The 18376-nt window shown below is 43.6% G+C and overlaps 1 protein-coding gene across 2 annotated transcripts in view; it reads right to left on the reverse strand.

Annotated features, from left to right (window-relative positions):
• LOC309549293 (AT-rich interactive domain-containing protein 4B-like) overlaps nucleotides 1–18376 on the reverse strand; it is a 239794-nt gene that overhangs the window by 111512 nt on the left and 109906 nt on the right. For both annotated transcript variants that reach the window (XM_082249444.1, XM_082249443.1), the window contains one exon: nucleotides 12169–12375. In XM_082249444.1, coding sequence (XP_082105570.1) covers nucleotides 12169–12375 — 207 coding nt within the window. The remainder of the gene's footprint in view (nucleotides 1–12168; nucleotides 12376–18376) is intronic.

The raw sequence follows: 18376 nt of genomic DNA on the forward strand, positions 1-18376 counted from the left end.
TGTTTGGTATCTATTTACCTGGCGCAACACCATATTTTATCAAACATTTGGGTATTATACTGTTTTTGTGTGCATTAAAATTCATTAAAATGTATTTATGGTTGGTGTGTAAAATTGCGTTAAAAAAACACAAATACCGTGTGAAAATTTAAGTATTTGTACTGTCTTGGCAGGTTAGGGCCTCAAGAAATGAGATAGGCCGTCAGTACATCAGGTGTGATGAATTTTGGCACCATAGCTTGTAGACTCTATGGCCCCTTCACAAGGGCGCCTCCGTTTCGTGGACTCGGCTTGCTCAGCGGAGGATTGCACTGCTGATCCCTGCTGAGCAGGCGGATGACAGGTTCATCTCTGCTCATTGTACAGAGCAGATATGTACACAGTCCCACTCTTCTCTGTCAGGGACTCAATACCCTGCGCAGGCGCCGCTAACCGGCGAACGCCTATGCGCATGCGCTGAGGCTACCATGGGTAGTTCGCGGCTATCTTGCGTTCGCCCGAACGCGCAAGCGCACACAATCCACCTTTGGCGCCAAACGGCCTATTTAAAGCCAGTGATCACTCTGAGTCATTCTGATCTGTTTACCTGCTACCGGCTATTGGTCCTGGACCTGCTCCTGGCTCAACCAGGGAATCCGGGGGGCCGCGACCTGGTGTTAGCAAGCAGCCAAGTCCATCCCCACCATATGGGGCCCTGGTGAAAACCGGCTAACACTTAGACTCCGCGCCTCTGGTGAACCTGTGCCACGCCAGTTACCCGGTAAGCCACTCCTCTTACGTCAGGCTCTGCCACATTACCCCGTGACAGTATCACACAGCCATGACCGAGCCTGCTAGAGGAGCCTCTCCTATGGACGACATCTGCCAGCATCTCGCGGCCCTCACCCAAGCTGTTAAGTCTCTGTAGGAGGGCTATACCCAATTGGAGGGTCGTGTTTAGTTCCTAACCTTCTCCACAGACCCTACAGTTTCTGCTGCTTCCATGGCTCCCTCCGGGCATCCCTCCGGTCCAACGATGGTGATGCTGCCTCCTGAGCCAAGGGTCCCTACGCCGGAAAGGTTTTCTGGGGATCGGAGCAAGTTCAGAGCCTTCCGCAATGCCTGTGAGCTATACTTCTCCCTGCAACCCCAAACCTTCTTGGAAGCAACCAAAGTGGGGTTCATCATATCCCTGCTTCAAGGTGAATCTCAGTCCTGGGCTCACCGCCTGCTTGAAGAGCGCAGTAACCAGCTGGACACCATGTCGGCTTTCTTTAACACAATAGCGCAGTTATATGAAGACCCGCAGCGCACTGCTACCGCAGAAACCGCGCTCACCGCACTTCAACAAGGCAGTAGAGCCATGGAGGATTACGTCACTGACATAGTGAACACAGAGCAGAGAGGTCCACGCAGCAGACCCGCCCAGTCTGGATGATGCCATGGGTTCCTAATCCCGTCCACACCTTCTCCTCTGGTTCCCCTCCCAGCAGCACAGCTCCAGTTACTCCTGAATCAGATACTTCAGAGCCGATGCAACTTGGGCTCATGCGTCCCTCCTTATCAGCAGAAGAACGCTTACGGCGACAGTCAGAACAATCTGTGTCTGTATTGCGGAGAAGCCGGACACTCATGCCCAGCAAAGATGCGTAAGTGTCTTTCTATATCCCCCCTCAAGTTACCCAGTTTCTGTCAACAATACCACTCACCTGGCTCTCTCTATCTCATTCCAGCTTCCAGAAGGCCCGATCCAGGTCACTGCTATAATTGATTCCCGGGGCATGCAGCTGCTTCATTGACCTCACATTTGCTGCACAACAACGCATCCCACTTCGACCCAAGTCGCAAGGACTCTCCATCTTCCTAGCGGATGGGTCCCACATCAAGTCTGGGCCAGTAACTCAAGAAACCCCTCCATTGCCTGTGGTCACCCTCGAAGGTCACAAGGAGTTGTTGTGCCTGGATGCCATCTCTTCTCCCTTGTTCCCCGTTATTCTGGGGTTACCCTGGTTGCAAGCGCACAACCCGCAAATAAATTGGACTTCTAGAGACGTCAAGTTCAAGTCCCCTTACTGCCAGAATCATTGCCTGCCAGTACGCTATAGTGCTCCTAGCACCCTACTTTGTATGGACACTAATAAGGAGATACGTTCCTCTGTCCCAGTACCCTATCATAAATACCTGGATGTCTTCAGTAAACAGGGGGCCGAGACTCTACCCCCCCCCACCGCCCGTATGATTGTCCGACTGAGTTGCTCCCGGGGGCCGAGATCCCTTTTGGACGTATCTTTCCTTTGTAGGAACGGGAATTGGGTACCCTAAAGGACTATGTAACGGAGAATCTAGAGAAGGGATTCTTCCGACCCTCTACTTCTCCAGCAGGAGCTGGGATCTTTTTTGTGGAGAAAAAAAGACCATTCACTTCGGCCATATGTGGACTACCATGAATTAAATAAAATTACGGTCAAAAACCTTTACCCCCTACCCTTGATTCCTGAACTCTTCCAGAGATTAAGAACCGCCTCTGTATTTACCAAACTGGACCTGTGGGGAGCCTACAATTTGGTCAGTATCAGGGAGGGGGGCGAATGGAAGATAGCATTCCGCACCCGATTCGGTCATTAAGAATATTTGGTAATGCCTTTCGGCCTCTGCAATGCCCCGGCCACCTTCCAGTACTTCATCAACGATATCTTCAGAGACTATCTGGACATCTTTGTGATTGTCTACTTGGACAATATCCTGGTCTTTTCTTCCTTCCTGGCCCAGCACCGAGAACACGTTAAAAGGGTACTCCACCGACTCCGGCTACACAGGCTCTACGCAAACCTGAGAAATGCGAGTTTGAACAGCAGAGTAACCAGTTCCTCGGTCTAGTAATCTCCTCTGAAGGGGTCAAAATGGACCCTCAGAAGGTCTCCGCCATCCTGGATTGGCCCGCACCTGTGGATAAAAAGGGGATTCAGCGTTTCATAGGATGTGCAAATTTCTACAGGAAATTTATCAAGGGGTTCTCCTCTATCATTGCCCCTATTACCCTGCTCACCAAACAGGGTACCCGTTTCCACTGGTCTCCCGAGGCTCAAGTCCCATTTACAACCCTAAAGGAACTGTTCACTTCTGCCCCTATCCTCAGCCACCCGGGTCCTGCCCTGCCTTACATCCTCGAAGTTGACGCCTCGGAAATCGCAGTAGGAGCAGTCATCTCCCAGCGTCAAGGCCTTAAGGACCTGATTCATCCGGTAGCTTTCTTCTCCCGTAAACTTTCTCCAGCAGAGAGGAACTATGATGTAGGGGATCGGGAACTCCTTGCCATCAAGACCGCCCTGGAGGAGTGGAGGTACCTGTTGGAAGGGGCGGCACATCCCATACTCATCTACACTGATCATAAGAACCTGGGGTATTTGAGGACGGCCAAACGCCTGAGACCTCGCCAAGCACGATGGGCACTTTTTTTTTCCAGGTTTTTGTTCCATATAACGTACCGACCCGGTTCCAAGAATACGAAATCCAATGCTCTCTCCCGAATGTACGACAGTTCTAAAGAAATCCTTGTACCTGACACCATCTTAATCAGAGGTAATTTCCTGCTATTACAGTCTGACCTTCTTACCTCTCTGAGACAAGCCACAATAAATGCTCCCAATCCTCCTGGAACTGTACTGGTACCCAGAAATGGATTGCTATGGAGAGGAGATCAAATTTTTGTTCCAGAAAGTACCCGGGTGTCCATCCTGGGACTTTGTCATGACCACCCGATTGCTGGCCATTTTGGGATCCACAAGACCCTAGATCTTGTTCAACGCACGTTATGGTGGCCTGACTTAGAGAAGTGATGTAAGCAGTATGTCTCCTCCTGTACTATCTGCACACGAAGGAAGACAATCCGAAACAAGGCATGGGGCCTGCTCAGACCACTACCAGTCCCTGACAGACCATGGAAGATGATTGCCATGGATTTCATTGTGGAACTTCCTCCTTCAGACGGTTATTCTGCAATCTTCGTGGTAGTGGGCCGTCTGTCGAAAATGGCTCATTTCATACCACTAAAGAGCACATCCTCCACGCTCGAGACGGCACAGGTCTTCATCAAAGAGATTGTAGTCGGATAGAGGTGTTCAATTTACTTTTAGCTTCTGGAGAGCTTTATGTGACTTACTGAAGATCAAGTTGTCAATGTCCTCCGCATACCACCCACAGACTAACGGGTAGACTGAGAGGACCAACCAGACCCTCGAGCAATATATCCGATGCTTCACCACCTTTGTTCAAAAGGACTGGGTCTCACTACTACCGTCAGCAGAGTTCGCATACAATAATGCCAAACACTCGGCTACAGGTCAGTCCCCATTCTATGCTAATTACGGGTTTCACCCATCCTTCTTGCCCTGCTTTGTTCCTGAACCTACAGTGCCAGCAGTCCGGGATATCATGGAGTTCCTTAAAGAGAACAACAAATTATTACAGGATGCCATGACCAAGGCTCAGACCTCCAATACAGAGGCCTGCTTTGACAAAAGGAGGAGAGGTGAGTTGGTTCTTCAACCTGGCATGGTTAGCCACTACCAACCCCTGATTGGCATGCCCTTCCAAGAAACTGGCACCCAAGTTTATTGGCCCGTTCCCGGTGAAGAGGAGATTAAAGTAGGTATCATACGAACTCACTCTGCCCGATTCCCTCAAGATCCATCCGGTCTTCCACGTATCACTTTTGAAACCTGCAGTACCTGATTCCTTTCCAGGTAGAAGTTCGGAACCACCTGCTCCTGTCACCATCAATGGGGACGAAGAATTTGAGGTGGAGGCCATCCTAGACTGCAGAAGACAGAGGAATCAGTTACAATACCTGGTTAAATGGAGGGGCTACGGCCCGAAGAAAACTCCTGGGAACCGGTACAGAATTTCCATGCCCAAGACTTAATCCAAATTTTTTTCCGCAACCATCACCACAAAAGGAATCTTTTGGGCACCCGAAGATCGCCCCTAAGGGGGGTGTAATGTCAGGTACTCAATACCCTGGGCAGTCGCACTGTTGCCGCTAAATGGCAAACGCCTATGCGCATGCGCATACGCTGAGGCTACCATGGGTAGTTTGCGGCTATCTTGCACACGCAATCCGCCTTTGGTGCCAAACGGCCTATTTAAAGCCAGTGATCACTCTGAGTCATTGCTGTGTGATCATCAGCTCTCCTGTACCCTGTGCCTGTTTATTATCTGCTGTTCCTTTTTACCTGACCCGGCTTGTCTTTGGATTCTGATTACCTGCTGCCCGCCCTGACCTTGGCTTGTCCTGACTATTCTCCTGCCTTGTCCTGATCTGTTTACCTGCTACCGGCTATTGGTCCTGGACCTGCTCGTGGCTCAACCAGGGAATCCGGGGGACCGCGACCTGGTGTTAGCAAGCAGCCAAGTCCATCCCCACCATCTGGGGCCCTGGTGAAAACCAGCTAACACTTAGACTCCGCTCCTCTGGTGAACCTGTGCCACGCCAGTTACCTGGTAAGCCACTCCTCTTACGTCAGGCTCTGCCACGTTACCCCGTGACATCCTCTGTAGGATAGCAAGTGAAAACGGTCCACCAGTCCATTTTCATCTGATCCTATCCGATCCAATCCGCCAGACAGAAGGAAAATAGGACCAAAAACCATCTGGATTTTGCAGGCAGGCTCAGACATGTGTCCGCTGACATCCGCCGCTCCATAGGGGAGAGTTCAAGGTCCAATCAGGTCCGTCTGAAAAACTGACAGGCAGACCTGATCATACAGCCCGTGTGAAAGGGGCCTAAAACTTTCACACAGACCACAGACACACTGGCCGTTTGTAGTGCTAACAAGCAGGCTATTGTCAAACAAAAGACACAGGAATCCAGGCACAGATTTGCCAGACTCTCCCTAAACAACTGCAAACAAACACTGATAATATGGCTGCTGTGAGCTAATGCTATTATGCTAATGCTTCAGAAAAGAAGAGAGGGGTAGCCTTATGCATGTCTAATTGACAATCCTTCTTCGAACATAAAATTATTAGAGACAAAATCTTCTGGTTAAAGGGTTATTGAGAGAAATTTGAGTTACCTTTCTAATGTATTACGCCCTAAATTCGAATTAGGGTTTTTCCACAATCTTTTTTCTTTTCTACATTCATATTGACAGGAGATACTAATTTGGCCCTTGATCACACTTTAGATAAATCTTCTACTGTTATACAACATCCTTCTGAACATAGCTATAAACTTGCTGATCTACTATTTTGTATTGATCTTATTGATGCATGGAGAGAAACCAATCCAACAGAGAGAGATTATTCATTTTATTCAACCGTTCATCAACAATATTCTAGAATTTATCATATATTTGTTTATTTTCGACTCATTTCTAAACTACTGTCCATTAAATATATCCCTACCCCCTGGTCTGGCCACAAACCTTTGTTACTCTCCTTTTCTGATTGGACAATACTAACAAAGGGAATAAACTGGAAATTAAAAAAATCTCTGTTACAAAATGAATCTTGTTATTTTGATACTACATTACACCTAAAAACATAGTTTGAATTTAACAAATCGGAAGATACTTCTCCATCAATAAACTGGGCAGCTCATAAAGCAACTGTAAGAGGATTTTTTATCCAATTAACTTCAAAACTAAAATGGCCCCTTAAAGAAATTATTGCTTCTAAAACTAAAACTTATGATGACCTAATCGTCCAACACAACAATCACAAGATTCAAATCTTTTATCTCAAATAGAACATGCACGTACAGAATTGAACTCGTGCCTAACCACTACATCTAAAACATGTTTAAGGTGGATACAACATAAATCCTTTCGTGGAGAGATAAACTAAGCACTTTCCTAGCGAATAAACTCAATCCCAGATCACATATTTCCGCTTTATCCAAAATGAAAATTAGTGACATAACACTCACCACTAACTGGAAATCTCCAGTTAATATTGTGGTGCAAGTTTAAAAATTTCTAGAACAGATACAACTTCCTACACTTACTGTGCACCAAGTTGAGCTTACGGACAAACCTTTCACATATAATGAAATTTCTTAAGACACTAAAAATTAAATAAATCCCTGGGACCTGATGGTTTGTCAAACAGGTGTTATTAAAAAATATGTTGATCTTTTAACGCCTCATTTAGTCTTATATGTTAATCATCTAAGAGAAGGAAATTTTGTTCTAAAAGATAAAAACATAGCATATATTAGTGTATTCCCCAAACCACAAAGACCCTGCGGAAATATCAAACTACAGTCTGATTTCCTTAATTAACTGTGACCTTTAAAATTCTTACAAAAGCTTTAGCATTACGACTTCTTTTTTGGAACATTATAATATGTTATATATACAACGTGGAACATGACAAGGTTGTCCCCTATCGCCCCTTCTATTTTCAATTGCAATATAACCACTTGTTAAGGCTATACATGCTCATCCAAATACTAAAGGCAATAATTGTGGACAATATGAACATAAATGCGCACTATTTGTGGATGATGTTTTAATGTACATTACTTCCCCTCATACAGCAATATCTAACCTAATGAAACGTTTTACATCCTTTTTGCAGTTATCAGGCCTGATGGTAAATAAAAATAAATCTATTGCCTAAATCCTCAATCTCTCTGAATCTACAATTGTATTGCTTTAACATAACTTTGAGGTCCAATGGGCCACTCACTTCCTCACTCACTCATTTCCTATTTAGAAATTCAGTTGACCTTCTCTATACATACCTTCTACTCAGCAAATTATCCCCCTATGTTTGGAAGGCTTTCAGAAGATATAAGTAAATGATCAGGCCCGAATCAGTCATGGTTGGGAAAATTTCTTCAGTGAAGATAAATATTTTACCAAGCATTTTATCTCTCTTTCTAAAACTACCTATCATATTTCCTAGACGAGACCTCCTCATGTTTCAAAGAAATATCCTAAATTTTGCCTGGGGCATAAACACCCTAGAATTATTAAATGAACAGTTTACTCTTTGAAAAAAATGTGGAGGCCTAGGAGTCCCAAATTTATCAGCTTACTATCAAGCAGCTCAGATAGCCAAATTGGCAATCACCATAATGCCAACTCCACATTGGATAACATAGAGGCCCTTACATGCTCCAAAGGTTCAATTGCAGCTATGATGTGGATTCCTAGTAAATTACGATCCCACAATCTTATGCCCTAATCTTTCATTCCCATTATTATGGGACAGATATTGAATGAGAAAAAAAATATTTGTTCACCTCATAGGCTTAAACACATTTATCTCCTTTGTTAATAATCCTGAATTTGTACCTGGATCGTCCTTTTATGGTGGTGGGAGAATAGGGGCTGATTACATATTTAAAACGTTTTATCTGGGAATGATTTACATTCACTGGATTATTATAAAAATGAATTACAACTACCTTCCTCATAACTTTTTCGATATAACCCAATTAATTTCTTCTTGAAAAATAAAGTTAGTAAAATGAATCGACCACTCCAATTCTCCCTCTTCAAAAAACCTTGTACTACTAGAACTCCAATATTTCTATTACATGTACAGTGCCTTGCGAAAGTATTCGGCCCCCTTGAACTTTGCGACCTTTTGCCACATTTCAGGCTTCAAACAAAGATATAAAACTGTAATTTTTTGTGAAGAATCAACAACAAGTGGGACACAATCATGAAGTGGAACGAAATTTATTGGATATTTCAAACTTTGTTAACAAATAAAAAACTGAAAAACTGGGCGTGCAAAATTATTCAGCCCCATTACTTTCAGTGCAGCAAACTCTCTCCAGAAGTTCAGTGAGGATCTCTGAATGATCCAATGTTGACCTAAATGACTAATGATGATAAATAGAATCCACCTGTGTGTAATCAAGTCTCCATATAAATGCACCTGCACTGTGATAGTCTTAGAGGTCCGTTTAAAGCGCAGAGAGCATCATGAAGAATAAGGAACACACCAGGCAGGTCCAAGATACTGTTGTGGAGATGTTTAAAGCTGGATTTGGATACAAAAAGATTTCCCAAGCTTTAAACACCCCAAGGAGCACTGTGCAAGCGATAATATTGAAATGGAAGGAGTATCAGACCACTGCAAATCTACAAAGACCTCGCCGTCCCTCTAAACTTTCAGCTCATACAAGGAGAAGACTGATCAGAGATGCAACCAAGAGGCCCATGATCACTCTGGATAAACTGCAGAGATCTACAGCTCAAATCTACTGCAGATCTACTGCACAAATCTGGCCTTTATGGAAGAGTGGCAAGAAGAAAGCCATTTCTTAAAGATATCCATAAAAAGTGTTGTTTAAAGTTTGCCACAAGCCACCTGGGAGACACACCAAACATGTGGAAAAAGGTTCTCTGGTCAAATGAAACCAAAATCCAACTTTTTGGCAACAATGCAAAACGTTATGTTTGGCGTAAAAGCAACACAGCTCATCACCTTGAACACACCATCCCCACTGTCAAATATGGTGGTGGCAGCATTATGGTTTGGGCCTGCTTTTCTTCAGCAGGGACAGGGAAGATGGTTAAAATTGATGGGAAGATGGATGGAGCCAAATACAGGACCATTCTGGAAGAAAACCTGATGGAGTCCGCAAAAGACCTGAGACTGGGACGGAGATTTGTCTTCCAACAAGACAATGATCCAAAACATAAAGCAAAATCTACAATGGAATGGTTCACAAATAAACATATCCAGGTGTTAGAATGGCCAAGTCAAAGTCCAGACCTGAATCCAATCGAGAATCTGTGGAAAAAACTGAAAGCTGCTGTTCACAAATGCTCTCCATCCAACCTCACTGAGCTCGAGCTGTTTTGCAAGGAGGAATGGGCAAAAATTTCAGTCTCTCGATGTGCAAAACTGATAGAGACATACCCCAAGCGACTTACAGCTGTAATCGCAGCAAAAGGTGGTGCTACAAAGTATTAACTTAAGGGGCTGAATAATTTTGAACGCCCAATTTTTCAGTTTTTTATTTGTTAAAAAAGTTTGAAATATCCAATAAATTTTGTTCCACTTCATGATTGTGTCCCACTTGTTGTTGATTCTTCACAAAAAATTACAGTTTTATATCTTTATGTTTGAATCCTGAAATGTGGCAAAAAGTCGAGTTCAAGGGGGCCGAATACTTTCGCAAGGCACTGTATATATAGTATTTTAATTGAACCCGTACATAAGCTCCTATGTATGGAATAATGGGAAAAAGATCTTAAGTTCTCTTGGAAACTCCCAGAATGGTATAATACAATCAACATTCTCTCTAAAATATAGATCAATACGACTTTAGTGGAATCTAATTACAAAACACCATCGCAATGGTACACAGTTCCATCGAGAATAGCTAAAATAAATCAACAAGTCTCTTCTAAATGTTTTAGGAATTGTTGTCAAGAAGGTTCTATGGTACACATTTGGTAGCAATGTCCCAAAATTTGTACATTTTGGATCAAAAATGTTGACTTTATACATGAAATTACAAAAGTAAATCTTGGATTCCCAGAAGTTGTTCTTTTTTGAAAATTGAATCAGTTTACCTAAGCATACCAAACGCTTGATTTTATATATAATACTGGCTGCTAGAAAAACCATTGCACGTTATTGGAATCGATCAGTAATAAAATTTGATTATGTCATACAAAAGTTGAACCGGGTCATGATCAACGATAAAATGACTTGCATTTTCCCTAACTGCCTAGCTAACTTCGAAAAAACGTGGGGGACCTTGCCTACAATATTCATCTATAAGCACTCATTCACACTAACTGCGGCTTTGACGTTGTGTGACTTCATCTAAAATCTCGCTATTTCAAAGCCGCATGACAGTGCGACTTCGGATACGACTTGGAAGACATCTTTGCGGCTTTATGCAAGTGGCACCTGAAATTGCCAAAAGTAGTGCAGGAACTACTTTTTCAAATCGATGCGGCACTGCAAAGTCAGCATCGCACCAATTTGAACAGTGCGGTTGCCGGCAATAGGGTGCAACTTGTCATGTGATTTGACTCGTCAAATCGCATAAGTAGCTCCAATGTGAACGGAGGCTCAAGGAAAAATCTTGGCTGCCTTTGTCTTGCCCACACTTTTCTTTCTTATCTTTCCTTTCTTTCTTCTATTCTGATTTATTTTATATTGACCACATTTTATGAACCCTATTCATTTGATTAGCAATTAATAACAAGGATACCTATAATATACATATATACTGTTCTGTGTACTAATCCACTTTGTACCTTTAAGGGACACATTTTGTCAGCTACATTATATATTCTTCTTCTTACTTGTTTAATACCTTTGGTATATTATACCTTTTGGTATTAACAAATTGTTAATTGTACTATGTAAAAAAAAAAAAAAAAATTAATTAAGAAAAAGTAAAGGGGGCTGGGTTATCCATTGCTTTAAATGATTGTCTCTTATGACTCAGCTCAGCTGACTAGAGGTAAAGGCTATGTACTGAATAACAGGTTGTTTCATATTTCTTGCAGGGGCCTCCAAGTTTCTGGCCTTAAATTTGAAACCCACAAATCCCAGCAATTTGCCCCTGAATCCATGGCAGTGGAAACCTGAACCTCATTCCCTGCTTAGGAGGGACCCCTGGCATTACAGTTCTGGGGCTGGAGGCAGCATTCTGCAGTTATGAGTACAACCTTGTTCACGACAACCACAAGGTGTCATTTGCCACTGTTGCCACTAAATCAGCTCAAACTTCTACTCTTGCTGGCACTGCAACAACCACACTTCTGCATTTGCTGCTATTTCACCAACATAACCTTCTGCACTCACCACTACTACACTAATGCACAGTTCTGTACCCAATGCCACTGCCCCTTTGCAATTGCACCCTTCTGCACTCGCCACCATTGCACCGACAGGGAATTCTACATATGATGTCAGTTTTTAACGTCATGCACACTGTATTTATCATGTTCAACAAATGGGCATACTTTTGCTAGTACAGACCTTATGCACCAATAAGCACTTCTGCTCCCACTGCCACTATGCACTTCTGCAAAATTTTTACGAGTTTACACAGTAAATTTTCAAAGCGAGTTTAGGTTGTCTTTCTGTGAAAACAGTAAATGCTACAATGCTTACCCAAGAACTCAAAATGACTCAAAACTCAAATGACCTGGCATGAACAAAATAAAAGTAAACAGAAAAGTAAGGAAAAATACTCACATAAATGAAAACTCCATTTGTATACTTTAGATAAATGATCACTGTTTTCCTTTTGACACCTTTCTCTGTCTTTGCTGTCCACATATTTTCCTGGAGGAGATATTGCAGATGATGTTTTCCTTGATATCACTTCAGGAAACATTTTTAAGGATTGAACCTTTGCAAGGCTTTCACCACCAGATAGATCTTCACTATCACTTGTATTAACTGCAAGGATAAAAATGTGTTAGCAGATAGCTGATGCAACATTTCTCAGTACCTTTCATACAAAAGTAGAGTTGTAAGAGTAATGGTAGTCTGGAATAATACCTTTTGTTAAGTTGGCAAAGCTGGTTAACTCAAATCTGAATGGCTGATAGAAGTAATTGCATATATACACCCTAACATATTTATCTCATAAAATTGTTCTGTCCTAGCCTAGACACTAACTTGTTCAATAGTATATGGGCATGACAATGTTTTAGATTTTCTATTGTTTAAAATTTTTAAGACAAAATTGATATTGGGTAGAGGGGTGATTTCTTTGCAATAGTGACCTCTTTCTAAAAAGCCAAACCCCCCAAATTACCCCTTTTTGGAAAGCATACAGTCCAAGGTATTTAGAAAGAGGCATGGTGAGTTTTTTGAAGTTGTAATTGTTTTTCCCACAATTCTTTGGAAAATTAGGAAATTCATTTTTGTTTCCCACAAAAATTTCATTTTAACTAGTTAATTCTCTCACATAGCATAGGCATACTTGCAATTACACCCTAAAATACATTCTGCTACTCCCTCTGAGTATGGGGATACCATGTGTGAGACTTTTTCACAACCTAGCAACATTGAAAGGCACCACATCCAAGGAGAACCTTCAGGTGTTCAAGGGACATAAATTACACATCTAATTTGCTGACTACCTATCACACTTTTAAAGGCCCTGGGGCACCAGGACAGTAGAAACACCCACAAAATGACCACTTTTTGAAAAGCAAACACCCCAATGTATATTCTATGAGGCATAATGAGTCTTTTGAACATTTTTTCCACAAGTTTTTGGAAAAAGTGGAAAGAATTTAAAAAATTATTTTTTTACACAAAGTTGTCAATTTAAATATAACACACAGCATGGACACACCCCAAAACATAGTTTGCTACTCTTGACTATGGCAATACCAAATGTGTGAGACTTTTTTACAGCCTAGATGAACAGTCTGGTAAAGCATTAGTCCACAGAGGGGAGAATTAGTGCAGGAAGCAAGCCAGCAACAGCCAGAATCCTCCAAGCAGCAGTCAGGATTATGGTTGATTAACAGGCCAGGGTCAGTACAGGCAACAGGCTGACATCCAGGCAGCAAGCAGGAACATGGTCCATAAAACATCCTGGGTCAGTACAGGCAGCAGGCAGAGACATGGTCAGCACAGCCAGTTCAGGCAATAAGCAGGAACATGGTCTATAAAAAGTCCTGGGTCATTACAGGCAGCGATATGGTCAGCACAGTCAAAGTAATGGTCCAGGCAGCATGCAGGATCATCAAGCTTAGGGTCTCGGTCAGGTTATGATCCAGGAATAAAAAAAACATGGAGAAAACTAAAAGCTGGTTTTCTCTACTCTGAGTCCACTCACATATATGAGCCCCCTCTGTTTTCTTGATTCCAGTAGCAGGGGAAAGGATCACTCCAGGCGGCAGGAAAAAAACATGGTCAATTAACAGGCTGAGGTCAGTGCAGGTGGAAGGCAGAGAGGTGGTTGATAAAAAATCCAGACAGTAGGCAGAGGCATTGTCGGTAAACTGGCCAGGGTCAGTTCAGGTAGAATCAGAAACGTGGATAAGAAACAATCCGGACAGCAGGCAGAGGCATCGATGGTAAACAGGCCAGGGTCAGTTAAGATGGAAGGCAGAAACGTGGTTTAGAAACAAACCAGACGGCAGGCAGAGGCATTGTCGCTTAACAGGCCAGGGTCAGCTAAGGTGGAAGGCAGAAGCATGGTCAATCGAGGCAGCAGGCAAATGATCAGCACAGATATTAGATATGGGGAAACAGCAGGCTGTTAAAAATAAGGGGAACTAATATTTTAGTGACGTGTGATCACGTCGGAAGCAGTGTCCGATGCATAGGCCCGGTTGGGAAGGACATTGGGGGCAATGAAACCTGGTGTCATCCCTAAACCCCCCCCCCCCCCCATACTGCTGCATACCCACCATTTTTTTGGCATCTTCTTACTGTTTGTGTTGGTGGAATGTTCTCTGGAAAATGTTGCTCATAAAGTCTGTTAACACAATCAGAGCAAATGTTTTCTGGTGGGGATCCTTTCTGGTAGATCAGGGCAGTGATAATTTCTTCTATAAAATTGAGGAAGGTTGACTTTTGATAGGTGACATACGTCTTATAAAAGGCCAAATTGAAAAGGTAAATTGCTAATTGTTTTTACCAGAAGAGGGGTCCTTTTTTTGTTGATAAACAGCTGTAGCATCTGATTATTTAAACCCCCCCCCCCCCCCCCCCATAAACTGATTATAATCATGGATATACTGAGGCTTTTGAAAGGGCACGCCTTCCATGAATTTCCACCAAGGTGTCATTGTGGAGGCTGGACAGGTCGTACACATCACAAGGTTTTTTAACATACAGGTGTCAGAAAAGGGGCAGGCTTGTATAGTATTTATTCAGGTAGATGTAATACCCCTTTTTGAACAGTGGAAATACCAGGTCCCAGAAAATTGTCCGATGTAGAGTGGGCTGGAGCTGGGAGTTTTTTCCGAAAGGCATGCACCTATTCTGTGGCTCTTTCACCTGCCCCTTTTACTTGGAATGTATTGCTTGATTCCCAGCTGGCCAGGGAAGTGGACAAGGAACTAGTCCACACAGATGTTTTAGTTAGGCACATAAATTAATTAATTAACAGGTTAATTGTGGTATGTCCATTATCCTGCTTCCACCCAATGCAGAACTTCTGAATCCTGCGTTTTCTATATTGTGTCTTTAATTGTGGTATGTCCATTATCCTGCTTCCACCCAATGCTGAACTTCTGAATCCTGCGTTTTCTATATTGTGTCTTTAATTGTGTTATGTCCATTATCCTGCTTCCACCCAATGCTGAACTTCTGAATCCTGCGTTTTCTATATTGTGTCTTTAATTGTGGTATGTCCATTATCCTGTTTCCACCCAATGCTGAACTTCTGAATCCTGCGTTTTCTATATTGTGTCTTTAATTGTGGTATGCCCATTATTCTGCTTCCACCCAATGCTGAACTTCGGAATCCTGCGTTTTCTATATTGTGTCTTTAATTGTGGTATGTCCATTATCCTGCTTCCACCCAATGCTGAACTTCTGAATCCTGCGTTTTCTATATTGTGTCTTTAATTGTGGTATGTCCATTATCCTGCGTCCACCCAATGCTGAACTTCTGAATCCTGCGTTTTCTATATTGTGTCTTTAATTGTGGTATGTCCATTATCCTGCTTCCACCCAATGCTGAACTTCTGAATCCTGCGTTTTCTATATTATGTGTTTAATTGTGGTATGTCCATTATCCTGCTTCAACCCAATGCTGAACTTCTGAATCCTGCGTTTTCTATATTGTGTCTTTAATTGTGGTATCTTTATTTGTTTACCCATATGTAGACTGGTCCTTGCTATGTTTTCTTACCTTTAATTTATAACCATTATAGCCTTTAACCTTTAGCGGTATCTCTTAGCGCCGGTTCACATAGGAGTGACGCTACTTTCAGGGGCGACCTCCGAGATCGCGGTGCGAGCAGCGTGCCTTGACCTCGGAGCGGCCGCCACGGACTTCATAACATTGAAGTCTATGGCGGTCGCCTCCTGGTCGCCCCAAAGAAGCTCCGGACCCTTTTTCTAGGTCGGAGCGACTTGTGACGCTCCTATTAGAACGGGTCCGCAGCTTTCCTATGGGAGGCGACCTGCGGCGACCTGTGAGGCGACCAGGTCGCCTCACAGGTCGCCCTAGTGTGAACCGGGGCTTAGTTGTCTGTTTGTAAATCTTTCTGAAGTGGAAATCCTGCTCTGTCTATCCAGCCCTAATTTATCAATTCCTGATTGCATAATTGGATAGCCTCCACCCCAGGTCTAACAGTATAGAAGTACAGCATCTCTTGGGGAAGGCACGTTTGCAAGGGGGGGCACGTTTGCTTTTTGGGGCTCATTCTCAAAGCGGGGCGATTTCTATAAGTGGACACACTTCTGATTCTGCACTTCAGAGATTGCACAAAGTGAAAGAACAAAGGAAAGGCTGAGATATACACCACATAGACTGCAGGTGACCTAATTTACCCTATCAGCTCTTGCTCCTTGTAACATGCACTCTCTACCCCTTCTAGTTACAGCCATGTCCTCTATCCTTAAACTCTCTCTCATTCACCCCTCTTCTCCACCCCACAGCTTACATATATCACCCTCACTACTGTCCTCTCCTTATTACTGCACATACCATCTCATGCAATTTTAAAATTCACACGCACGCAAAACCTCCAGGACACTGGGGCATGTCCCTTCATATAAATCACACTCTCATATTACCACCCTCACCTTTCTGCTTCTCCTAACCTCTGGAGACATATTCCCAAACCCTGGGCCTCCATTATTTACCTGTACTCAACACACCCACTACCCTGCGCCCTCTGGCTGCAGCCACAATCAGCACAATCTAGTTTCCATCTCTCTTCTTCCTAAGACCAGACTCCCTTTCTCTTGCGCCCTTTGGAACGGCCGCTCTGTCTGTAATAAACTCACTTCTCTCCATTACATTTTTATCGCTAACTCTTTTAATCTACTTGCCATCACGAAACCTGGCTTCATGAATCTGACACTACGTCTCCTGCTGCCATATTCCAAGGTGGTCTTCTATGGACTCACTCCCCCAGACCCAATGGACGCAAGGGAGGGGGTGTTGGGATCCTTCTAGCCCCACATAGCACCTTTCAAGTACTTCACCCACCTACCTCTCTGTCACTCTCCTCATTTGAGGTACATTGCATTCGTCTTTTGTCCCCTGTTTCTCTAAGGATAGCTGTGATCTACCGCCCACCTGGACCAATATCGACCTTTCTAGACGACTTCTCCGCCTGGCTACCCTACTTTCTCTCTTCTGAAATCCCCACAATCATTCTCGGCGACTTTAACATCCCTATTAATACCAACACTCCTGCCACTTCCAAACTTCTCAGTCTAACCTGCTCCTTTGACCTGAAGCAATGGATACATGCTTCTACTCACTCTGAAGGCAATATCCTTGATCTTGTTTTCTCCCACCTATGCACTCCGCACAACCTTTCAAACAATCCTTTCCCTCTCTCTGATCACTACCTTATTAGTTTCACTCTCTCCCTCTCCTCCACCTCCTCTCCCTCCAGCTACCTTACAGTTACCCGCAGCAACCTACGCCATCTCAACCCTTCCCTTATCTACTCTGCTACCGACCACCTCTATGACAAAATCGCACCCCTGTCCTAAACAAACCTAGCCACTTTTGTCTACAACGCTTCACCCTTAGCCTCCCTGGACACTCTGGCCCCCCTCACTACACACCGAATCAGACCCCGACCCCTTCAACCTTGGCAAACAGATAACACTAGAAGTCTGAAAAAGCATAGCCGTGTTCTTGAGCGCCTATGGCGTAAGACGGTCGAATTTATTAAACCTCCAGCTTAAGACTGCTTTGGCTTGTTTATTTCTTGCCACATTGCAATCAATTATCTCCTGCAGTGGCGAATTGGACAGCGTGACAGCAACAATGAATTCCGCCGTCATCGGCGTTAAGCTACGCTGAATGGCGATTGCGGCTTCTCAAATTCTCATACGGACACGCTTATTTAGGCTATTGGTGACAGGGCGCCTAGAGATGTTAGTTTATGGGGGAGCTCTGACATTCCCTGAGCACAACTTTTAGCCTATTTATTACTTCCCAAAAGCTAGACAAGCAAGAAAGGGCACAATCTCTATTGTTGGTGCTTTTGAAGATGTTTTATTTTTGAGGTGTTTTATCATGTACATGCTAAAGTGACTCTTTACCCATCTTGGAATCTGTACCAATGGAATTTGTGGGATCACATGTTAGAGCTAACATCGAAGTCTTGACACAAACATACATTATTGATCAAGCTAATGATGTGTTGACGCCCTTTTCACACTGGGATGACTTGTGTGATTACTAAAGGCCCGTACACACGTACCGATCGTCGGCAGACAAGCGTCGGCCGACGAACGA

The sequence above is a fragment of the Pelophylax lessonae genome (assembly GCF_965119305.1).
Source record: "Pelophylax lessonae genome assembly, chromosome: 3".
Classification (NCBI taxonomy): Eukaryota; Metazoa; Chordata; class Amphibia; order Anura; family Ranidae; genus Pelophylax; species Pelophylax lessonae.